A 26,375-nucleotide genomic window follows, 5' to 3' on the forward strand; every position below is an offset into this window, starting at 1 on the left:
GCCATAGTCTGCGTTGTTTTAATAGTATATGCTCATAGGGAGAAATGATGGTGCCTGTAAGTGTGACATAGCCTATTTAAAACAAGTTGTTTTGATAAGAATTTGATTAGAAATATTGGTTCTCTTTTTAGGCCTTATCAATAATTAATTTAATCTTGCTTATTGACAATGTTTGGCATGTCCCTGCTCAGCCATTATGTAATGTACAGTAGACCTAGCCCCTACGTGAGTGTGAATGCTATTGAAGCCATGCAATTGCTTAGAACAATTTGGACTGCTAATGGATTCGTTTTTTTGCAAATATAGGTGTACATTTTGTTATTTCGTTTCTGTAAGCCATTTAACAAACTATAACGGACTAACATTGGAGTTGGAGTTGATTCCAAGGCAATACATTAAAAAAACTGCTTGAAGCATCCACATATTTCGCCATGGAGCACTGATTGGCCAGCGAGGGTCCAAGCCTCGACACACCCACAACTTGTTTATTCATCAAAACCGAGCCCTTTCACGCCAAGGCCAACAAGTGCGCCTATAATTGTAATAGTAAAAATAGCAAAAATATTCCGCTCCGGCCTTTACCACGAGCCAGTCCTCCCCAATTAAGGTGCCACCAACCTCCTGTGGTTAGAAACTTTCTCAATGGGCACAAACTGGATGAATCAATGTTGTTTCCACGTCATTTCAGCAAAAAGTTAGTTTTTCCTTCTAATGACATTGAATCAAAATGGGAAACTAATTGGATTTACCAAAAAGTCATCGACGTAAAATAATTTAGAGAATTTGGGTATTTCTTTCTCATCTAACTTTTTACCTAAATCCAAAGAAATGATTCAATATTGTATTGATTTCACTTGAACTCACATAGACGTTGAATTGACGTTGACTATGCCCAGTGGGTTCAGTTACCTACAGTTACCAACATCCAACTTCTTCTGTAGTGTTTTGTCAACAATCCATTACAATGAATTAAGCATGTAGATGAGTTTGTGCCGGAGTAGACCTGGGTTGGAAGAGGGTTTTTGGTCATCAGGCGATACGAAAGTTCAATTAACAGAACAAAAGACGCTCTCATCTCAGAGTAATTGTTCTCAACTCAAGGTTTTTTCATTATGTGAGAGCAAATAACTGAAATGAAGACCTTAAGACATTATTAAGTGTTGAATACAATGAGATACTGTATCAGTCTACTTTGATAGGCATTACTGTACAAACAAGCTTTGTGACCACGGATCCATAGCTCTGCCTCCCCAGTAGACTCCAGTAATACAATACCATACTAAAAGCCAATCCGACATTCTCACATTCTCTTTTGGTGTTAATAAGAAACGCAAAAATACATTAGTCATGAGGAATGGTGAGATTACGTCGCTAAAAAAGCTGCTTGGTGGTTAGTTGAAAAGCTTTTGGCTTAGTTTATTATCCCTGAAAAAGAGAACGGAACGACCATACACCACAGTACTGTGAACTCATACACCAAAGAATTCAAAAGGGTTCAAGTACTATTTTAAATCTTCCACAAACTTTGAGCGTTTGCATTAGCTCGTCTGGAGTGCCAAGTGCACAGGGTTTGCACTTTTGGGACGTTTCTATTAGTTCCATTGCGACAGGGAGAGCTCAATCAACAATAATAATAATAATAAATTCAACTTTTATAGAGCTTTTCATTAAAGACAGAATCTCAAAGCGCTTGTTAAGCTAAATAAACAACCAGAAGTCATGTTAAAAAATATATAGGCTACAACAGTAGCTAGATCAGATAGATCCAAGTCAGCTTGACTACTTCTTGAAGCCTCTGGATGGTGTTAAGCCTCTTGAGAGGATCTTTTGATTGTGTTTCAGATTATTTTGTGCCCAATGTAAATTAATGGTAAATAATGTAATTTTAGAGTCACTTTTATTGTAAATAAGAATATAATATGTTTCTTAACACTTGAAGCCTCTTGAGAGGATCTGGAAGCTCATAGCCATATGGTCAGAGGAGGTAGTGGACAGGTCTGTATGCCCACGGGCAGGCAATCAAGCACAGCTTACATTTTGAAATGATTTCAAGTATGATTTGAACCCAGATCTGGACCGTACAACACCACCGTATTGTAAATTTGAACTCATAGAGAGGTCTTGTACTGTATAAAACTCTGCTGGACCAGTTGCTCTCTTCAGATCAGAGTTTTCCTGCTGCATTATTACCCCTCACTCACCGAACAACATACAACTCTGTTTGGAACAAACAGATCATCACTACCCACTAGCTGTTTGGATTTAGTTAGAGGAACAAATATCCCACTGGGCACCCTACGTCATTTCAACGTGGATAATTGGGAAGTATTTGGTTGAGACGTTGATCGATGAGATTACAACCTACGGTACCAGTCAAAAGTTTGGACACACCTACACATTCCAGGGTTTTTCTTTATTTTTACTATTTTCTACATTGTAAAATAATAGTGAAGACATCAAAACTATGAAATAACACATATGGAATCATGGAGTAACCAAAAAAGTGTTAAACAAATCTAAATATATTTTATATTTGAGATTCTTCAAAGTAGCCACCCTTTGCCTTGATGACAGCTTTGCACACTCTTGGCATTCTTTCAACCAGCTTCACCTGGAATGCTTTTCAAAATGTGAACCATTTCATTGGATTTACAGTGAGTTCCAAAACTATTGGGACAGTGAGACATTTTAAAAAAATGTTTTGGTTCTGTAATCCAGCACTTTGCATTTAAAATTATACAATGACTGAGGTTAAAGTGCAGACTGTCAGCTTTAATTTGAGGGCATTTTCATCCATATTGGATGAACCATTTAGAAATTACAGCACTTTTGTACATAGTCCCTCCATTTTAGGGGACCAAAAGTATTGGGAGAAATTAACTTATGTGTATTAAAGTAGTCAAAAGTTTAGTATTTGGTCTCATATTCTTAGCACGCAATGATTACATCAAGCTTGTGACTCTACAAACTTGTTGGATGCATTTGCTGTTTGTTTTGGTTGTGTTTCAGATTATTTCATGCCCAATGTAAATTAATGGTAAATAATGTAATTTTAGAGTCACTTTTATTGTAAATAAGAATATAATATGTTTCTTAACACTTCGACATTAATGTGGATCCTACCATGATTACGGATAGTCCTGAATGAACCGTGAATAATGATGATTGAGAACCTTACAGACACACAAATATCATACCCCCAAAAACTGCTAACCTCCCCTATTGTAAGGGTGAGAGGTTAGAATGTTTTGGTGGTATGATATTTGAGCTTCACAAGCTTGATGTAATCATTGCGTGCTAGGAATATGGGACCAAATACTAAACTTTTGACTACTTTCATACACATACAGCATAAGTGAATTTGTCTCAATACTTTTGGTCTTCTAAAAGGAGGGACTATGTACAAAAAGTGCTGTAATTTCTAAACGGTTCACCCAATATGGATGAAAATAACCTGAAATTAAAGTTGACAGTATGCACTTTAAACCCATAGTCATTGTATCATTTTAAATCCATGTGCTGGAATACAGAGCCAGAAGAAAAAAAAATGTCACTCTCCCAATAATTTTGGAGCTCACTGTAGGTTAAAAGTCAGGTAAAAAAAGAGAAACATTCCCAAAATTCCTTGACATCGATTACTTTTTGCTAATCCAATCAATTGTTCACGTTGATTAAACGTAACCCCATTGCATTTTGAGTCGTTGAAAAGACGTGTAAACAACGTTGATGCAATCAATTTGTGCCCGGTGGGAAAACACTAAATTGTTGTGTATTTGTGAGTAGAAAATATATATATTAAAGCATATCACTAAAACCCTATATATAATAAACACATAACTGCAAAAACACTTGTCTAGAACAATAACTATTGATTAATTATGACTGAAATACAGTCTATTTGGTATACTTATATACATACCTTAATTTTCAATAAGATTCTGACCAATTTCCCTCTTGATTTTACATAGGAACTTCAGTAAACAACAAAGGTGGTGTTCTGCGCTCGAGGAGATGGAGATTCCTACACTTGAGGTGCGCGATCCATCCTTTTGATAGTGCACTTGAAAGGAGGCCTATTTGGAGAAGTTTCCTTTGCATATAATTATACAGAACAGGACCCGTTCACTTGATGGCACTGAGGGTGAAGGCGGCATAATAACTTTAGTTCAACGTGTGAATTCCGTCCTCGGAGTTGCGACTCAAACTCCACCACCTCAACAGTCAACAGCACATTGGCGATGAAGTGAGAGAGGTCGCGTGAACCAAAGCCGCCCTCCACAGGGACTGACACGTGATTGAAACGTGGAGCTCTCTCCGAAAACCTCCCAACGTAGAAAAACAACGTCTGCTCTGCTGTCAAAACATCATGCTAAAAACTTGGCCAGTGGGTTAATGTAGAGCTAGGCTATTAGCTGAGAACCATTACAGAGTCGGAGATTGGGGTGAGTCTTTCTGCAGGTTGACACAGCCAGCCAGCCCAGGCGGAATCGCTGACTGCAGTGTTCTCTCTGCAGCTAACGGGACATCCCATCCACTGCAGAGGAACATTAGCGCAAGATTTTATCTGTGTGACCTGAACTCCAATTGTGTAATAATGAGAGATGATATAATTGTATAAAACCATATAACTTTTCTAGGTTTTGACACGAATACCACCTACCACATCTAGGCCTATTATTTGCATAGAATTACTTCTGCAGGACGCGCTTTTGCTAAGAGAAATACTGAACCATCTAAAGGAGAAAATAAAAGACTTGACATGGAGAAGGTCAGAAGATTAATCCATATTTCAGTTAAAGTTGATCCACCTGAAACGCCCTAGAAATAAATGAATTGAACTGGAAGCATGGGCACCTGTTGGGACATGTGAACTGTGAATGTTCACAAAAGTAAAAACACGTCTAACCATTAAACGAGAGAGATGAGGGAGAGAAAGAGAGAGAGCAGCTGAACAATACATAAATCACACTCAGAGGAACATACAACTCCTTGTTTTGACGGAGCACTGATGGCTAAATTCCATATATGTGAATTAACTCATCACTAAAATAAATATTTTCGGGAATACACATAGATCAAACTGGGGCTGTGATAAATGTTACACACTTGAGATACTTGAGTGAGCACTGTACTGGTCATGAACACACAGAATGCATGCTATTCCCTATTTAATGCACTAATTACTTAACTATAGTTAATTGGGAATAGGATGCCGTTGAAAAACAGCTTCTATCTCAAGGCCATCAGACTGTTAAACAGCCGTCACTAGCCGGCTTCCACCCCGTTACGCAACCCTGCTGCCCTATATAAGTAGACATGGAATCACTAGTCCCTTTAATAATGTTTACATACTGCTTTACTCATCTCATATGTATATACAGTGGGGAGAACAAGTATTTGATACACTGACAATTTTGCAGGTTTTCCTACTTACAAAGCATGTAGAGGTCTGTAATTTTTATCATAGGTACACTTCAACTGTGAGAGAATGAATCTAAAACAAAAATCCAGAAAATCACATTGTATGATTTTTAAGTAATTAATTTGCATTTTATTGCATGACATAAGTATTTGATACATCAGAAAAGCAGAACTGAATATTTGGTACAGAAACCTTAGTTTGCAATTACAGAGATCATACGTTTCCTGTAGTTCTTGACCAGGTTTGCACACACTGCAGCAATTTTGGCCCACTCCTCCATACAGACCTTCTCCAGATCCTTCAGGTTTCGGCTGTCGCTGGCAATACGGACTTTCGGCTCCCTCCAAAGATTTTCTATTGGGTTCAGGTCTGGAGACTGGCTAGGCCACTCCAGGACCTTGAGATCGTTCTTACGGACCACTCTCTTAGTTGCCCTGCGCTGTGTGTGTCGTCTGTCATGCTGGAAGACCCAGCCACGACCCATCTTAATGCTCTTACTGAGGGAAGGAGGTTGTTGGTCAAGATCTCGCGATACATGCCCCATCCATCCTCCCCTCAAATCGGTCAGTCGGCCTGTCCCCTTTGCAGAAAAGCATCCCCAAAGAATGATGTTTCCACCTCCATGCTTCACGTTGGGATGGTGTTCTTTGGTTGTACTCATCCTTCTATTCCTCCAAACACGGCAGTGGAGTTTAGAGCAAAAAGCTCAATTTTTGTCTCATCAGACCACAACCTTCTCCATTCCCCTCTGGATACCAGATGGTCATTTGCAAACTTCGACGGGCCTGACATGCGCTGGCTTGAGCAGGGGACCTTGCGTGCGCTGCAGGATTTTAATCCATGACGGCGTAGTGTTACTAAGGTTTTCTTTGAACTGTTGTCCCAGCTCTCTTCAGGTCATTGACCAGTCCTGCCGTGTAGTTGGGCTGATCCCTCACATTCCTTCATGATCATTGATGCCCCACGAGGTGAGATCTTGCATGGAGCCCCAGACCGAGGGTGATTGACCGTCATCTTAACTTCTTCCATTTTCTAATAATTGTGCCAACAGTTGTTGCCTTCTCACCAAGCTGCTTGGCATTGTCCTGTAGCCCATCCCAGCCTTGTCAGGTCTACAATTTATCCCTGATGTCCTTACACAGCTCTCTGTTTGGCCATTGTGGAGAGGTTGGAGTCTGTTGATTGAGTGTTGGACAGGTCTTTTTATACAGGTAACGAGTTCAAACAGTGCAGTTAATACAGTAATGAGTGGAGAACAGGGCTTCTTAAAGAAAACTAACACGTCTGTGAGAGCCGGAATTCTTACTGGTTGGTAGGTGATCAAATACTTATGTCATGCAATAAAATGCAAATTAATTACTTAAAAATCATACAATGTGATTTTCTGGATTTTTGTTTTAGATTCCGTCTCTCACAGTTGAAGTGTACCTATGATAAAAATGACAGACCTYTACATGCTTTGTAAGTAGGAAAACCTGCAAAATCGGCAGTGTATCAAATACTTGTTCTCCCCACTGTATACTGTATTCTATTCTACTGTATTTTAGTCAATGCCACTCCAACATCGCTCAATCTAATATTTATATATTTCTTAATTCCATTCTTTTACTTTCAGATGTGTGTGTATTGTTGTGAATTCTTAGATACTACTACACTGTTGGAGCTAGAAACACAAGCATTTCACTACACCCGCAATAACATCTGTTAAATGTGTATGTGACCAATAAAATGTGATTTGATTTTGATTTAGTGGTGACCTTCAGGCTGTAATGGAGACTGAGAGGTGGGCCAGACTCAATGTTCAACTCCTGTAGGCTTGTAGGTCAAGTTTACTTACTCATCCCACAAGAGGGAAATGTGTCACACCACTCATTTGAAAACAGACAGCACTTAAGAGAGTGAACTGTGATGAGGACTCAATGTTCATCTGTCTCAGGTCAAGTATCCCAACAAGGGGTACATTCATTTGGCATACTTCACAATTGCACTAAAAACTAGGATCTCAGTCCAGCCAGTACAGTGTGACATAACTAAATCCCCCTGACATGGCAGTATGCTTTTTACTACAGAACAGACACCATAACAAAAGTGAAAAATTGCATATTGATGTTACATTGCTTTTAATATGAATACAATATCTCTACAGGAATTTGAAATCAGACATGATTGCAGATTAAAAATGTCCCAAAAAGTAATTGCCAGGTCAACAAATATTGGCACAAAAACTGATCAGACCTATTAACTTACACAAAACATGACTCAAATAGTATGGACTCGACTTTTAAATATGACTCTTGGCCAAACAGACAGATAAAATATGACTCTTGGCCAAACAGACAGATAAATATGACTCTTGGCCAAACAGACAGTTGAAGAAGAAGAAATGGAATCTTCTAACACCTGCATGTGACCTCCTAGATCCAGACCATGTATTCTGCTCTACCAAGCAAAACAGCAATAACTGCTCATTTGGTCACACTAAATACATGCTTAATCATGTCGACAAGTATCCTGCCTCCATTGTATTGCGTTTTGGAGAAAATGGGGGTCATGTTAGCAGTAACTGCTAAACCAAGGTAAATAAAAGCAATTTTTCTCAGTTCCAAGCAGTTACTGCCCTTTTTTGCTTGGTAGGGCAGTATTGTGTGGGATTATTTAGCATTAGTAAACAAACAGCTTTACAAACAGAAACAGACTCCTCCATCTTCATCAGGCGACTTCATGACGACATCTTATGAACAGCTACTGTGATGGTTCCATGTGCTCTCACTAGAATATTCCTGTGGGGGGAAAAAAACAATATGGCCTGTGGCCAATCAATTGCATTTCAATCAAGACATTACTTAAACTACAAAACTGATCCTAGATCAGCAGAAACTGACCAACTCTGGCTCTGCTCGACATGCCATTAAATACCATAGGCAGCATGTCATGGTGTAATTTGAATCCACAGGATGCTGCCACATGAYCTCTTCCCATTTAAGCTGTCCATCATTATAAATATAGCATGTTGCCCACTGGGGATCAGTGTTTTATGCCTATGTCTTGAACATAGTTTCAAATGAGTTCTTTTGACTGCTCAGATATGCACAGAGCAATGTAAAGGTGAAGTTCAGGGAACTATATGAAGCTGTGCACATACCTATGATGTCCACAAGGTGGCAGCACAGTCAAAGAAAACCTAACTAGACAAGACAAGGACTTTGCAGATAAGCTCCCAGTCGAGTCCCAAATCCACCCCTAGTTCCTACCTATGCCCACCATGTAGATGTGAAAAAACTTGCAAAGGTATCAGCAACATAATAATATGTCAGGCCTTTCCCTCTGATGGAAAGGCTGGGCAGAGTTTGCATCATACAAGTGGCAAAGAGGAAGGAGCTAGAAACTCTATTTGTAAACAGTACCTGGACCAGTTAAACTGGTTAAATAACTAAGGTGAGTTCATTTTGAAATCTCTACCAACCCGGGGCACCAAACGATGCAAAAAGGAACTCGCCCCTAATATTGACTCCTGATTGGATGTGGTTCCTCACCCTGAATCTGACTCCAGACACACTGTGGGGCTGTCTGTAGGGTCTCTGGTGAGAGAGGCTGCCTGTCTGGCCAGTACAGACACCACTCCACCATGCTCATCAGACAGAGAGCCACGACCTGAAATAAACACAAGAAGACAAAGTATCACTAGTATCAAAAGTGGGCCTGATACATTAGCTAGGCCCTGTATTCAATAGAGGGCACAACACAAAACCTCAGATGATGTAAAATAGGGTCTAAGTTTCAACATACCGGCATGTGAATATGAACATTTTTTTTGGGGGGGGGGGGTTGACATGTTTTTAGATCATTTACATTTAAGGTTAAAAAATGACATGTTTACTAAAAAAAAATGTTTTTAAAAAAATGTATGAAATAGTTTGACAACCCTGTTTATAAACGTTTAAATTATATAAATCTCAACCGTTTATCTTTTTCCAGTGTTAAAGACATGTCTCATGGTATGGTGGAGTTACCCCATTGATAGACGCTAACTACCTTTAGTGCCTATGGATCAAGGCGTCTTCTTCCCAGGTGACTTTTGTTAATAAACCTGACGCTCGGTCTAAACGTGAACACGCATCGCTTGCTGTGCGGTTTTTCAAAACATAAAAAGGAACATATCTTTCATATCAGCGAGAAATATATATATTTTTAACTAAAATGTTCAATTACTACACACCTTTATAGGGCTAGTGTTCCCACACGGCCATATCTCCATGTTACGGCATATGCTTACGAGAGACCGACAGAAGAGAGACGATCACCTGTGCTAATGAACTATAGCATGCTCCTGACACGTGTGTGTGTGTAACGGAAGAATGCCACCAGAAACGTGTTGGAATAGAAAAATACAATCGGCTGCAACTGTGATAAAGCCGGTTAAAACAGTAAGTGTGTATTTTGCATTTGAAATTATTTTGACGTGATATGAGAGGGCGTTATGTTTATAGAACAGTATCACTATTGAGAATTGATTCACGTTTAGATGGAGTATTTGGATGTTTTGGCTGCCAGAGCCAGTCTATCTCTGAAAATAACATGAGATCCAAGGTAGACTTCACGAGATGACGTTGCAACGAGCAACTATTGAGATGAATGAGATGCATGACTTCGTTCACAGCGTGGTTGCCAGGGCACCAAAATAGCGGAGAAGTTGAGCCACGCACTCCTAGTTGTGGAAATTGCCACACTATGCTGTTTACCTTCTGCATCTATTTCATGTCGCTGAGTCTACCTTTTAAGGAGTAATGGTTTGCTCGCCTACACATCTTCAGGAGTACATTATTGGGCTATGCAAAATAGGTGTACTTTGTACACAGTTATCTTGAATGTTTTGTTATTCAGGTCCAAAATGTCACTATTAGCAATTCTACAATGGTAAAATATTGAAGATAACTGTGTACTGTGTAACTGTGTAAGGTTTCGCTCAAATCAAAGAGGGGTGCTGTCAAAAAGTGATTGAATTCAAATGGGTTTACCCCCTACCAGAGAACAAACGTGGGCTATAGCTACTATTCATTTTACTTATTGCATTGTCTAATATTTGTAGCTACTGCCATTTCAAGGGGATATTTTCACACTTTTCAAACACCCACGATGATGACGACTGCGTGCGGTTGTCAGTCAAATGTTTGCCTGCTGAATAATAAGATAAATAATGAAAACAACAAGAAATTTGTCTAACTTTACTTACAGCCTAGAATATGTCCCTGTTGGTCCGTGCAGAGAACTCCGACAATGGCTGGACTCTTCATGCTATCAAAACGACATGGATACACATTTCAGGAAAGTTTACACAAAATGTAACGGTTTTGTACGAGTCTCGATCAAATAATCACTTACGTATCATCAAGATGTTGCTCGAGGGTCGACTCCATGATAACAAAAGCCTAAATCGAGTTAACTTGCAGTTAATACATTTGATATTGGTGCAAGAAATTGTTTGTGATTGTCTGCTTCCTGACTTTTCTCGAACTCACGTGATACGCATTCCTACGGAAACTCGCAAAGGCTAAATTACACCAACCGCGATTCCTTCTGTTTTTTTTTCTGTAATGGGAAAGGAGGGTGAGAAATCACACAATGTTAATACATTTCAACAGACATCGGTGGTAAAGCAACGTAAGAACAGTTGTTGTTTTCTTCCAAAAGCAATAGATGTACAATGTCAACAATTTACTATCTTTTTGGTAAGTGGTATCCTTTACCAACCAACCAACTTTAAACTATATTCTTTCATCTTTTTCTACTGCAAGTATGTCATTCAAAATGCATTTATTCTGCTATCGATATTCATAAAAACATTGAAATAAAATAAAAACATTGAAATAAAATAAAAACATTTCCCATTTTTAAATAAAKAAATAAAAATCGCTGACCCCCTGGAGTACCGCAGACCTAAGGTTGAATACCCCTGAACTAGGCCATAAGTGATTGATAAATAAACAAATCAGCATCCCAGAGTGATTCACCTGGTGAAAATGATTCCAAACTCATATTTTAACCTTTTCTATAAATAGCGTACTGTGTATGTCCCACCCTGAATTACAGCCTGGCTGCCACTGTGCATTTAGCTACAGTAAGCAAAACGAGAAGAGCTCTCTGGGATTGCAGTGCCATCAACCACCCTGACGGATTGACTGCAGCCTAGATAACAGATTTAATTTACACTACATTTTTACCGTTATTTAAGCAGGGAGTCAGCATTGAGACCAGGGTCTCTTTCACAAGGGAGTCCTGCATATACAATTTCAAAAATCAAATACAATATAAAACMAGTAAAATACAGCACAGCATAAATATTCAAGAAAAACAATTACAGTCCWCAATAAGAAGGTTYCCAATCAATATTTTAAATTGCCCGAGCGGCAYCAGAACATCCAATTGTAATGTATTTTGTAGTTGGTTCCAGCAATGAGGGGCTTTAAAACTAAAAGAGGACTTCACTAGTTTGGAAACCCGAGGACCTCGAGTTAACCAACGGGTTTGGTACCTCATGTTTTTATATTTTAACAACAAAGGTAAGTAAGTTGGAAGCTTGTGTAGTAGAGCTTAGTAAACAAAAAGGGAATAGTGAAGTGATCTACGGGACTTTAATGAGGAACAGCCAACCTTTTRATACAGGATACGTTGGTGAGTACAAAAACAGTCACCTGTGATAAAGCAAAGGGCGCTATGGTAGACAGCATCCAAAGGTTAAGAGTAGTGGCTGCTGCAATCTGATAAATGGTGTCACCACAGTCAAGAACTAGCAGGACTGTACAATCTGCTTCCTACTATTTAGAGAGAGGTAAGATATAAAATAAAAATTATTATTTTATTATTAATTCTTAGTTTTTTAAGCTCATCTGTATGTTTTTTAACCATTCAATCCTTCTCAATCCAAATGTYCAGATATTTATAGGCGGGAAACCAATCGATCGGCCAATAATTTTTGTGAGAATTAGAGAACAACATGTATTTAGTGCAAGTTTTAAACCAACCAGGGCTTTATGTTAGGCAACAAAGTTAGATTGCATCTCTAACATAGCCTGTTACATCCCTGATAGTAAGCATTTCTCCTTTGCCAAGATAATCCATCCACCTGACAGGTGTGGCCTATTAAGAAGCTGATTAAACAGCATGATCATTACACAAGTGCACCTTGTGCAGGGGACAATAAAAGGCCACTCTAAAATGTGCAGTTTTGTCACATAACACAGTGCCACAGAGTTCTCAAGTTTTGGGGGAGCATGCAATTGTCATGTTGACTGCAGGAATGTCCACCGGAGCTGTTGCCAGAGAATTGAATGTTATTTTCTCTACCATAAGCTGCATCCAACGTCGTTTTAGAGAAGTTGTCAGGACGTCTAACCGGCCTCACAACCGCAGACAACGTGTGTGGCGTCTTGTTGGCGAGCGATTTGCTGATATCAACRTTGTGAGCAGAGTGCCCCATGGTGGCGGTGGGGTTATGGTATGGGCAGGCATAAGCTACAGACAACAAACACAATTGCATTTTATCGATGGCAATTTGAATGCACAGAGATACCGTGACRAGATCCTGAGGCCCATTGTCGTGCCATTCATCCGCTACCATCACCTCATGTTTCAGCATGATGATGTATGGCCCCATGTCGCAAGGATATGTACACAATACCTGGAAGCTGAAAATGTCCCAGTTCTTCCATGGCCTGCATACTCAGACATGTCACCCATTGAGCATGTTTGGGATGCTCTGGATCAACATGTACCACAGCATGTTCCAGTTCCCGCTAATATCCAGCAACTTCGCACAGCCATTGAAGAGGAGTGGGACAACATTCCACAGGCCTCAATCAACATCCTGATCAACTCCATGTGAAGGAGATGTGTTGTGCTACATGAGGCAAATGTTGGTCACACCAGATACTGACTGGTTTTCTGATCCACGCCAATGCCTCTAACGAGGACGTGACTTAAAACAAGAGTCAATGAGGGTTACCTGTTGCGGGCCARGACTGAAATCCCATCACTTGTTTAGTGCATTTGCAACGTTATAAAGTCTCCTCTCAGCATCTCAACTTTAACAAATCAATCTCTTAACATGAAAGAAGTGTTTTGACGTATATATGAAACGGACAATGAGTATACCAAACATTTGCTTCTGAGTRACACAGYGGTCTGAGGCACTGCATCTCAGTKCAAGAGGCRTCACTACAGTCCCTGGTTAGATTCCAGGCTGTATCACATCCGGCTGTGATTGGGAGTCCCATAGGGCAGCGCACAATTGGCCCAGCGTCGTCCAGGTTTGGCCAGGGTAGGCCGTCATTGTAAATAAGAATTTGTTCTCAACTGACTTTCCTTGTTAAATAAAGTTTATTTTTTATTTTTTATAATTTGGAACACCTTCCTAACATTGACTTCTAAATGTTTTGTTTACTCAGTGTATGTTTTACTGTATAAACAATTAACCTGGTGTATGCTACAGTCTGCTTCTTCTACCACAATCATCACCATATATGTAATTTTACAAACATTTCTTATTAAGCCCATCTCACATCTGACAGTGATGTCTTGACTCTCAACAGGTGATGGACAGGCTGTTCGGTATATCCTCTATGATAGGATCATATCTGAGCCACCACCAATCTGTGTCCTTATCACGGTGCTATAAAAACACCTACTCTATTCAGCTCAACAGAAGTGTCTGGCAAATATTTCAAAAGGGATGTTGATTGTCATCTGGACAAAAGCAGCAGGACGGCCAAGCTAACTTCCTGCTGTAGCCACGGCAACAATGTCTCTATCTCTCTCTCTCTTTGTGTTGTTATGAACTCTCATCTCAGGATTCAGTTTGAATCTCCCTCAGATAATGGACTCTATAAAATCATGGAAATAGAATGTCATTTATGAAGGYAATATTCATGTAGGCCCTACTTCACACATTGATTTCATGCATTAATGAGAAGCCTACAATACGTACGAATGCAAGGTTTAAAATAAATATCAAATCGTATCATTCTTCCTATTTAGAAAGTGTAATTTTATTGAGATWAACCGTATATAGTATACACATTTCTCCCCATCCATTTGATGTATAACTTGAATAAGCTATGATAATGTCTTCCTCTCCTGTGTCCTGTGAGATTACTACTAAACATGAACCCCTAGAAGCTTMATTTGATAATAATACATTCATCACCAATTCTTTGTTCATGCGTGCATATCCATTGGCAGGTTGGGTCTTTATCAGTTTCTTAGAGATCACCCATTATGTCACGTAGACAAGTTCTAAGAAAACGGACCGTAACCCAAGTTGAACCAGATTCTTTTCATCAACTGTCTCGCAGGAATACGGAGTGATGATTGGCAGCAGGATTGAATGGCGATTTGAAAGAAGTGCCACAAAAGGAAATAGACTTTGACCTCCAGCAGAATGTTAGCATGTCGCACACTCTCCCATCACATAGCCAAGAYACCAGAGGATGAGTCACTGGGCTTCAGTCAGGACTAGGGTTGCAACATTTTGGGGAATATTCAGAGGTGGAAACTTTCCGTGGGAATTAACAGGAAAATATGGGAATTAACAGAAATATATGCAAATGAATACCATTTAAATGTAGATGTTTTTTGCATTGGATATATTTACCATATCATATGGAGACAGAAACATAAACCTTTTACCTTATCATAAGTAGAAATAATTGCAAATGATTAAATCCTTCCAATAGAAAAAAAAAACAATTTAGTTACGAATTTACTCTTCACATGGGATGATTTCACTGCTCACCAAAAGAAAGGGAATATTGAATGATCCCCAACGATCCATCGCATCTCCTAAAAATGTTTTCAACATACATCTGTAAAATGATAGTCTAGAAACTAAAGCTTTGATTGTCTTCCTCTCAGGCTTCCATGTCTTCTCCCTGGACCTCCTCATGGTCCACCTCTTGAACATCAGACTCTGAGGCCTCATCTCCACTCACTTTCCAACCGTGTTGAGGATGGCTCGTTGTCAGGCTCAAAAAGACATCAAATTTGCCCAGATGGCCACCAATTTTTCAACCCTTGTATTGGTCAGCCTGTTGCGTGCTTTGGTGTGTGTGTTCCCAAACAAGGACCAGTTGCACTCTGAGGCGGCTGATGTCGGTGGGATTTGGAGGATGATGGAGGCAACAGGGGAAAGAGCCTCAGATGCACAAAGTCCCTTCCACCAGGTGGCTGATGAGATATGTTGGCACGACTGCCATATTGCATCTCCATCCCAAAGCCCTTGCTTGGAAGTGTACTTCGCCAGACTGCCAAGAACCTTGCCCTCATCCAGGCCAAGGTGGAGAGACATGGTAGTGATGACGCCATAGGCCTTGTTGATCTCTGCACCAGACAGGATGCTCTTGCCAGCATACTTGGGGTCCAACATGTACACTGCGGTGTGTATGGGCTTTTTTTWATTTAACCTTTTTTTAACTAGGCAAGTTAAGAACAAATTCTTATTTACAATGACGGTCATTGGGTTAACTGCCTTGTTCAGGAGCAGAACAACAGATTTTTACCTTGTCAGCTCGGGGGATTCAATCTAGCAACCTTTCGGTTACTAGTCCAATGTTCTAACCACTAGGCTACCTGCCGCTTCAGGCAGAAGTCTTCACGCTATTTTATGTATTTCAGAACTGCAGTTTCCTCTGCTTGGATCAACAGTGAAGTGGGCAGGGCAGTACGGATTTCTTCTCTTACATCTGCAAGTAGAGTCTGAACATCAGACAGGATGGCATTGTCTCCCTCAATCTGTGCAATGGCTACTGCTATAGGATTCAGGAGGTTCAGGATGCTTAGCACTCTCTCCCAAAATACATAATCCAGGAGGATCCTCTTGATGGGGCTGTCCATATCGGCAGACTGTGATATGGCCATTTCTTGGAGAGACTCCTTCCCCTCCAGGAGAACATGATGCCAACATCACCCCAACGGGTGTTGTTGGGCAGCTTCAATGTGGTGCTCTTATTCTTCTCACTTTGCTTGGTGAGGTAGATTGCTGCTATAACTTGATGACCCTTCACATACCTAACCGTTTCCTTGGCTCTCTTCTAGAGTGTATCCATTGTTTTCAGTGCCATGATGTCCTTGAGGAGCAGATTCAATGCATGAGCAGCACAGCCAATGGGTGTGATGTGAGGGTAGGACTCCTCCACTTTAGACCAAGCAGCCTTCATGTTCGCAGCATTGTCTGTCACCAGTGCAAATACCTTCTGTGGTMCAAGGTCATTGATGACTGCCTTCAGCTCATCTGCAATGCAGAGACCGGTGTGTCTGTTGTCCCTTGTGYCTGTGCTCGTGTAGAATACTGGTTGAGGGGTGGAGATGATGTAGTTAATTATTCCTTGCCCACGAACATTCAACCACCCATCAGAGATGATTGCAATACAGTCTGCTTTCTCTATGTTTTGCTTGACCTTCACTTGAACTCTGTTGAACTCTGCATCCAGCAAATGAGAAGATAAAGCATGTCTGGTTGGAGGGGTGTATGCTGGGCAAAGAACATTCAGAAATCTCTTCCAATACCCATTGCTTGTGAGCATCAGATGTGAACCAGTTGCATACACAACTCGAGCAAGACATCTATCAGCATTTCTCTGATTACGTTCCTCCATTGAGTCAAAAAACTTCTGATTCCAGGAGGACCATGAGCTGTTGCTATCGATAAGGCGTCTGATTCATCATTTTTACCTTGAATAGAAGTAGAAGGACTTTTGTCAGAGGTTGCTTGTTGTGAGCGCTGAGGGAACTTTATGCACCTGGCCAGATGATTCTGCATCATTGTTGCATTCTTCACATATGATTTGGCACAGTATTTGCAAATGTACACAGCTTTTCCTTCTACATTAGCTGCAGTGAAATGTCTCCACACATCAGATAGTGCCCGTGCCATTCTCCTGTAAAGATTAGAAAACATTTGTATAAAAACAAATATATATACAATTCCATGTACAGATAAATAGTTAAGCAGTTAGATTAAACAACTCCTTTGTAAGATAAATGTTTTAAAATGAAACATGTATGGAAACAGGTGTATTAACACTCCTCAGTTAGCAGGCTCAAGCAAGCTAAACCCCACATGGTAGCAAAAACGAACTATCAGAAATTGTTAACAAGTTAGAAATGACACACTTTGCTGTAGGCTACTATTTACTAGTTAACAAAAAATCATATGTCATATAAAATATATTCACCCCAACCAGTATTGTAATCAAAACTTACCAGAAAGCATGTAGTCCTTGGCTCAGACAGTGTAGTGGTGTGGGCTCAATAGCATCTCATTAGTGTGCAAGATCTTGAGAATCAGCTGTACATGTGATGAGAGTGCACTGCACATGTGATGGAAGAATGCACTGTGCATGCAGAGGGTTGCAATTCCATTGAATTGGGGAAAGTTTAACCAAAATATGCCACAAGACCTAGAATTGCCTTATGTGTATCCCAGAAAAATAGGTTGACTGTTATAAGCTAACTTTTTTGATGAATATAAGCAAAATTCCTCAAATTCCCGGGCCTAACTTCCCATGGAAAATTTCCAGGAAAATTCTGGAAATTTACCAGAAAGTTTCCGACCCTTTGCAACCCTCGTCAGGACATAAGTATACCCCGACATAAAGTCTCATAACATTGCTGAAAATGTAGTGTATAGCCCTTAGTCTATAGTTTAGAGCCTACATCAGTCTGTAGTGTAGAGTCTACAGCAGTCTATAGTGTAGAGCCTACAGCAGTCTATATTGTAGAGCCTACAGCAGTCTATAGTGTATTGCCACAGTACTTTCTCCAATAAGTGTGATGTCACAGTATTTTCTCCAATAAGTGTGATGTCACAGTACTTTCTCCAATAAGTCTGTTTTACCGTATGATTATTCTTGCTATTGCTCTTTTACTTTGATGCTCAATCAGTTCTTTAAAGGCTCAGTTTCTCACCTTGACAGCTGTATGGCACTCACTTGACCACCGGGGGACAGCCTTGCCCTTTCTGAATGATTTAGAGTTTGGTATGGATTCTTTAGCCGCATTAAACTGTCTACTAGAGTTTCATTATCTTGATCAGGGTTGCCTTGTTTGGGGAAAGAGTTAAGTTCTTCGTCGGCCTTGTTTTGGAGGTCTTCCCATTAGTGGGGGGGTTGGGGTATTTTGGCCGGAGCAAGAAGTCTGGGTAGCCAGGCAAGAGGATTAGTGCAGCGAGGCTATGTAGGTTTTATGTCAGTAATTGGAGCTGTAACAGGGTTGCCGCTCCAATCCGAGGTTTCACTGGCATATACTGGCATCAGCTAAGGTGAACTGGGAGAAGAGTGAGGGTCTGATTTATGGGGATGGGCCAGAGAATGGTCTCCTAGTCTTTCTGGGGAGTAGGGGGGGGGGGGGGGGGGGGGGGGGGGGGGGGGGGGGGGGGTGGGGGGGGGGTGGTGGGGGGGCGGTGGGGGGGGGGGGGGAGGGGGGGGGTGGGGGGGGGGGGGGGGGGGGGGGTGGGGGGGCGGGGGCGGGGGGGGGGGGGGGGGTGGGGGGAGGTGTATAGTGGGGCAGAGTAGGGATGAAGTTCTTTGGGGGTATTCTTGGGGACCTCAGAGTTTAAGAGAGAAACTGGGCGGGTCTGGTGGACAAGGTTACAGCTAAGTTGTCTAAATGGTTGTTGCCACTGATGTCTTTTAGTTAAAACTGCAATATGTTACTTTTTTTCTTCTTCATAGAAATGTAAGTTATAGATCCGTCCTTCTCAATTAAATCAAGTCTAAGAAGTGGTATATCTGTTCTATGTTAATCCTATGCTTTCCATTCTTAAGTTTCAGTTTTGCATTTTTCACTTTCAGTTTTGTACACCAGCTTCAAACACCTGAAAACACAATATTTTTGGTTATGGAAAATATATTTCACAGCAGGTTTAGATGGTACAAGGATTCTCTACACAATGRCTGCTTGTTTTGCCACATAAATTGACATTAGACAAACTATTAGAATTTTAGCAACCAGGAAATGGCTGATCGATTCCTGCATATTGGACCATTTAAAGGTCCTGGTCACTAACAACTTGGTTGATTCAATGATCAGGCACTGGCTGATGTGTGTTAGGTGTGTTAAAATTAAGTAAAGTTTGTGATTTTAATTAGATGTTAAGTCCCCTATATGGGGGACTAATGGGTGGTTCTGGACCAGTTCCGAGTGGCATTTTGGTGTACAAAGCTCTCTGTGAACATCGTAGGGTCCCGGGCCTTATAGTGTCAGAAAGACCCATCTGTCAGCTTTCTGTTTCCACTCTCTCAGTAGAACTGACTTGAAGTGTCAGGTTTCAGACTCCACATTTGCATAGGGAGTAATGTGTCACATTTTCTGGCCTATGCAGACAAAGAATCAATTTGCTCTCCCTCTGAGCAGACTAGCCCAGCCTGCGGCATATTAAAGGGGACAGTTTAGCGAATTCAGCAATCTTGTGATATTCTCAGGTCAGATTTAGAGTTCTCAACATGAAAAAATACAAAATAATTTCATAGAATTTAAACAAGACTACTTTCTCCTCATCACAGAAGGACTAAATCACTTTGTGCGTAAAGGGTTAGGTTTAGGGTTAGGGTTAGGTTTAGGTTTAGGTTTAGGTTTAGGGTTAGGGTTAGGGTTAGGGTTATGTTTAGGGTTATGGTTAGGGTTAGGTTTAGGGTTATGGTTAGGTTTATGGTTAGGTTTAGGTTTAGGGTTAGGGTTAGGGTTAGGGTTAGGTTTAGGTTTAGGTTAGGGTTAGGGTTTAGGGTTAGGGAAAACATTTGAATGGCGTCTCAGTGGCGCTCAGTGGGCATTTAGGAGAAAAGTCTCTTTTGTCAGTAATATGAAATGGGGCCAATATTGTACTGTCACTAAGTATGATCATATTTATTTTACAGTTATAAGAAATGTAAAATCTTATCGTAAGTCGTTTATAATTTGATTATAACTATATTATAACTATACCAAAAATCTACTTGAGCTTTTGTCCTTAAAAGTGCGTAAACCTCTGCAATTATAACTATTTCTTACCAGAAAGGTTAGTTCCAGACCTGTCTAGAACTATGCAGCATTACTAGTCATTGTTTATGGTCATCTCATCTCACGCAGTGGCAGACCACGTGTAACAACACCTGCACAGGATCGGTACATCCGAACGTCACACCTGCGGGACAGGTACAGGATGGCAACAACAACTGCCCGAGGTTACACCAGGAAGGCATAATCCCTCCATCAGTGTTCAGACTGTCTGCAATAGGCTGAGAGAGGCTGGACTGAGGGCTTGTAGGCCTGTTGTAAGGCAGGTCCTCACCAGACATCACCGGCAACAACGTTGCCTATGGGAACAAACCCACCGTCGCTGGACCAGCCAGGACTGGCAAAAAGTGCTCTTCACTGACGAGTCGCAGATTTGTCACACCAGGGGTGATGGTCGGATCCGCGTTTATCGTCGAAGGAATGAGCGTTACACCAAGGCCTGTACTCTGGAGCGGGATTGATGGAGGAGGTGGAGGGTCCGTCATGGTCTGGGGCGGTGTGTCACAGCATCATCGGAATGAGCTTGTTGTCATTGTCATTGCAGGCAATCTGAACACTGTGCGTTACAGGGAAGACATCCTCCTCCCTCATGTGGTACCCTTCCTGCAGGCTCATCCTGACATGACCCTCCAGCATGACAATGCCACCAGCCATACTGCTCGTTCTGTGCGTGATATCCTGCAATACAGGAATGTCAGTGTTCTGCCATGGCCAGCAAAGAGCCCAGATCTCAATCCCATTGAGCACGTCTGGAACCTGTTGGATCGGAGGTTGAATTCTAGGGCCATTCCCCCCAGAAATGTCTGGTAACTTGCAGGTGCCTTGGTGGAAGAGTGGGGTAACATCTCACAGCAAGAACGGGCAAATCTGGTGCAGTCCATGGAGGAGATGCACTGCAGTACTTAAATGCAGCTGGTGGCCACACCAGCTACTGACTGTTACTTTTGATTTTGACCCCCCGTTTGTTCAGGGACACATTATACCATTTCTGTTAGTCACTGAACTTGTTCAGTTTGTCTCAGTTGTTGAATCTTGTTATATTCATACAAATATTTACATATGTTAAGTTTGCTGAAAATAAACGCAGATGACAGTGAGAGGACATTTATTTTTTTGCTGAGTTTATATATATTTTACAGACACAATCTATTTTACAATAGTTATATTATGTTTGTTTTTAGTCCTGTCCTTCCTCTACCCTCAACCTCTCCCATCTATTTATGATGTCCATCCTGTTTGATTTCTATTTGCTATACATTTTGAACTGTGCTGTTTCACAAAAGTTCTGAACCTATATGCATTTTACAGACCCAGTATGTTTTACATTGGTTATCTTGTTGTTATTAGTCACACTCTCCATCTCCATTCAACCCCTCCCATCTATCTCTTAACACCATCCATATTGGATTTCTATTTGCCATATCATTTTCAACTGTGCTGTGATGTTTCACAAAAGTACTGAACCTTTCTATTCTCATAGTTTCTACAAATTGTAAATTAAAGATAAAATATTTTGCCAAAAGTATTATTATATTATTGATCAATTTACTTTTCAGATCACCCAGTATTGCTATCTGCAGAGTTAACCAGGTAAATGTTGCAGTTCTTCAGCCATCCCTGAACCTGCGACCAAAAACGAGCTACATATGGACAGTACCAAAATAAATGAACTAATGACTCTGATAGGAGAGGTGGAAGTATTTAGTCTTCTCTCATCATATTGCTGTATTTTTCCCCATAAAGGTGTCTAGTATACTTTACCCAAGCCAGGCAGGACAGGGCTCTCTGGATGATTTCTGTCCTATCTGTTCTCAGAAGCCTGCTGCTTCTCTTCTGCTGACACGGCAGAAACAAGGGAATGTAATTATGTAGCCAGGGGTCCTTCAGAGAAATCCATCACCTGCTACACAGCATTCTGGGTAATGTGGTGCTGACTAACCCATGGGGTATACTTCCTCTCCTCTCATCCCTCTCTAGGTCCCTAAATCAGAAACCTGCATATCCTATTGACACCTCCCTGTCCATTACCATCACACATACACACCCCTCTTCACCCCCTCCGCCCACACACACAGATAGTCCATCCTCGTCCACATTACGGCCAGAGGGAGTTGGTGAAAAGGAATGGGTGTCTTAACTGCTATTAGTTACTGTATATCAATCAGCACTGCATATATCTGTCTACAGACGGTCCCTTGATTTACCTTTAACTCACAATGAGTCATCACACTAGTATATGATATGTGTCACACAATATGGCATTTTGTCATGAATATTGTCATGCTATACTGTACCTCTCTATCCCATTTAAAGGGCAGTCTAGGCTACAGAGATCCTGGGCTGCGTCCCAAATAGCTCCCTAGTGTACTACTTTTGACCAGAGTTTTGAAATAACTCTGTAATGAAAAGCGCTATTCAAATTAAATGTATTATTATATTTAGTGCACTATACTGCCCTACCAAGCGAAAGAGCAGTAACTGCACATTTGGTCAAAAATGTGTTATTAAAAAAAAAAAAAAAATGGTAATACTTGAAATACATGCTTTATCATGTGGACAAATATCATGACTCAATTCTGTTGTATTATGGAGAAAATGGGGGGTCATGTTTGCAGTAACTGCAAAAAGTTCAAGTGAAACCAAGGAAAAAGGCATTCGCTGGCATTACTCACGTCAGTTACTGCCTTTTACCTTAGACACTGCAGCCCAAAGCTCAGTGAAACCATGGTAAACTTTGAACTCTGCCTTTTTTGGGTCAAAGGTCATGTCACTGGTCAGGGTCAATATGAATTTTAAAAAATGACCTCAGTAAGACCACCACATCTCCAATGATCTGCCTACAACTCATTCGGCTGGACAATAAAAATAACTTTGAAGTCATTTTTCTCAGTTTCTCTCTATGAGCAGTTACTCCATAAAAATGCCAGACTACGGCTTGCAACTGCACACGGGGACAAACATTGTACTTTTTGGAGAAATGTCCTCTGGTCTGATGAAACAAAAATAGAACTGTTTCGCCATAATGACCATCGTTATGTTTGGAGGAAAAAGGGGGATGCTTGCAAGCTGAGCAACACGATCCCAACCGTGAAGCACGCGTGTGGCAGCATCATGTTGTGGGGGTGCTTTGCTGCAGCAGGGACTGGTGCACTTCACAAAATAGATGGCATCATGAGGGAGGAAAATTATGTGGATATATTGAAGCAACATCTCAAGACATCAGTCAGGAAGTTAAAGCTTGGTCGCAAATGGGTCTTCCAAATGGACAATGACCCCAAGCATACCTCCAAAGTTGTGGCAAAATGGCTTAAGGACAACAAAGTCAAGGTATTGGACTGGCCATCACAAAGCCCTGACCTCAATTCTATAGAAAATGTGTGGGCAGAACTGAAAAAGCGTGTGTGAGCAAGGAGGCCTACAAACCTGACTCAGTTACCACCAGCTCTGTCAGGAGGAATGGGCCAAAATTCACCCAACTTATTGTGGGAAGGCTACCTGAAACGTTTGACCCAAGTTAAACAATTTAAAGGCAACGCTACCAAATACTAATTGAGTGTATGTAAACATCTGACCCACTGGGATTGTGATGAAAGAAATAAAAGCTGAAATAAATAATTCTCTCTACTTTTATTCTGATATTTCACATTCTTAACATAAAGTGGTGATCCTAACTGACCTAAGACAGGGAATTTTTACTAGGATTAAATGTCAGGAATTGTGGAAAAACTACGTTTAAATGTATTTGGCTAAGGTGTATGTATACTTCCGACTTCAACTGTATATGATTTTGTGGGTGCATGACAAAAGAGATCAGATCACTGTGTTTTCCCAGGCCTCATTGTCTTCAGTAGAAAGTTGTGATCGATATGTAGTGATTTACCTGAAAGCCTCATCTTAGAATGAGACGATGGACCGACCGGAAGAGTGAGCTGCAATGACATTCTATTTCTATGGCAATAACTTTGGTGTTTTCTATGACGGCTGGTCCTGTCTCCGCCCAGACAAACAGATGGACACCTTGGGACCAGGATGTTACATAAATCCCATTACAGTCCAAGCGCCTGGGCAGCCCAAAACTAACTTATGGAATTGTTTTAAGATGGTCTTACCATGGATCATTTAACTATTTGATTTTAGGAACCCTGTAGGTATAAAACATGTATATTTGATGTAACATTGAATTTGGCCTTACTGCTATTAGCCCACAGAAACACATCGAATAACAGATACATATATTTTTGGACTAATCTGTTTTTCCATAAATCAAAACACGTAGTTTTTTAAGTATCTGAGAGAGATTAGAAAGCTTATATATATACCTACTCAGAATACGGAACTATACTTGGAACAGGAAGATATATATATATATATACAGTGCATTCGGAAAGTATTCAGACGCCTTGAATTTTTCCACATTTTGTAACGTTACAGTTTTATTCTAAACTTGTTTAAATTGTTTCCCCCCCTCATCTATCTACACACAATACCCCATAATGACGAAGCAAAAACAGGTTTTTATACATTTTGGCAAATTTGTTCAAAATAAAAAACTGAAATTTTACATAAGTTTTCAGACCCTTTACTCAGTACTTTGTTGAAAAACCTTTGGCAGCTATTACAGCCTCRAGTCTTCTTGGGTATGATGCTACAAGCTTGGCGCACCTGTATTTGGGAGTTTCTCCCATTCCTTCCTGCAGATCCTCTCAAGGTCTATCAGGTTGCATGGAGAGCATTGCTGCACAGCTATTTTCAGGTCTCCCCAGAGATGTTCGGTCAGGTTCAAGTCTTGGCTCTTTTTGGGCCACTTAAGGACATTCAGAGACTTGTCCCAAAACCACTCCTGCGTTGTCTTGGCTGTGTACTTAGGGTCGTTGTCCTGTTGGAAGATGAACCTTCGCCCCAGTCTGAGGTCTTCAGTGCTCTGGAGCAGGTTTTCATCAAGGATCTCTCTGTACTTTGCTCCGTTCATCTTTCCCCTGATCCTGACTAGTCTCTCAGTCCCTGCCGCTGAAAAACATCGCCACAGCATGATGCTGCCACCACCATGCTTCACCGTAGGGATGGTGCCAGGTTTCTTCCAGACGTGATGCTTGGCATTCAGGGAAAAGAGTTCAATCTGGATTTCATCAGACAAGAGAATATTGTTTCTCATGGTCTGAGAGGCTTTAGGTGCCTTTTGGCAAACTCCAAGCGGGCTGCCATRTGCCTTTTACTGAGGAGTGGATTCCGTCTTGTCACTCTACCATAAAGGCCTGATTGGTGGAGTGCTGCAGAGATGGATTTCCTTCTGGAAGGTTTTCCCATCTCCACAGAGGAACTCTGGAGCTCTGTCAGAGTGACCATCAGGTTCTTGGTCACCTCCCTGACCAAGGCCGATCTCCCCCGATTTGCTCAGTTTGGTTGGGCGGCCAAATCTATGAATAGTCTTCGTGGTTCCAAAATTCTTCCATTTAAGTATGATGGAGGCCACTGTGCACTTGGGGACCTCCGATGCTGCAGAAATATTTTGGTGCCCTTCCTCAGATCTGTGCCTCGACACAATCCTGTATCTGAGCTCTACGGACAATCCCTTCGACGTCATGGCTTGGTTTTTGCTCTGACATGCACTGTCAAATGTGGGACCTTATATAGACAGGTGTGTTTCTTTCAAAATCATGTGGACTCCAATCAAGTTGTAGAAACATTTCAATGATGATCAATGAAACGGGATACACCGGAGCTCAATTTCGAGTCTCATAGCAAAGGGTCTGAATAATTATGTAAATAAGGTATTTCATTTTTTTTTATACACTGCTCAAAAAAATAAAGGGAACACTTAAACAACACAATGTAACTCCAAGTCAATCACACTTCTGTGAAATCAAACTGTCCACTTAGGAAGCAACACTGATTGACAATAAATTTCACATGC

General features: G+C 40.9%; 1 protein-coding gene across 2 annotated transcripts; it reads right to left on the bottom strand.

Annotated features, from left to right (window-relative positions):
• Positions 1-7,525: 7,525 nt before the first annotated feature.
• lamtor5 (late endosomal/lysosomal adaptor, MAPK and MTOR activator 5) lies at positions 7,526-10,954 on the bottom strand. 2 transcript variants are annotated; one of them, XM_024139038.2, is made up of 4 exons: positions 10,802-10,954; positions 10,653-10,714; positions 8,956-9,073; positions 7,526-8,202 (listed from the first exon to the last, which is right to left on the bottom strand). In XM_024139038.2, the coding sequence occupies exons 1-4, from the start codon at positions 10,834-10,836 to the stop codon at positions 8,142-8,144; spliced, it is 276 nt and encodes a 91-aa protein (XP_023994806.1). In that variant the 5' UTR covers positions 10,837-10,954; the 3' UTR covers positions 7,526-8,141. The 2 variants fall into 2 exon arrangements, with proteins under 2 accessions (XP_023994806.1, XP_023994807.1); XM_024139039.2 differs by having other exon boundaries at positions 7,821-8,228; positions 10,802-10,953.
• Between the last annotated feature and the right edge of the window lie 15,421 nt (positions 10,955-26,375).

Source organism: Salvelinus sp. IW2-2015, unplaced genomic scaffold, assembly GCF_002910315.2.
Source record: "Salvelinus sp. IW2-2015 unplaced genomic scaffold, ASM291031v2 Un_scaffold1658, whole genome shotgun sequence".
In the NCBI taxonomy this organism is placed as follows: domain Eukaryota; kingdom Metazoa; phylum Chordata; class Actinopteri; order Salmoniformes; family Salmonidae; genus Salvelinus; species Salvelinus sp. IW2-2015.

Bases quoted from the DNA above. Each gene is read 5' to 3' on its own strand.
- lamtor5 (XM_024139038.2), bottom strand. From the start codon at position 10,836: ATGGAGTCGACCCTCGAGCAACATCTTGATGATAC. The intron at 9,074-10,652 runs GTAAGTAAAGTT...TGTTTATTTCAG, and splicing joins ACAGGGACATATTCTAGGCT to GTCGTGGCTCTCTGTCTGAT. The intron at 8,203-8,955 runs GTGAGGAACCAC...TTCCCCCCACAG, and splicing joins TGTCTGGAGTCAGATTCAGG to GAATATTCTAGTGAGAGCAC.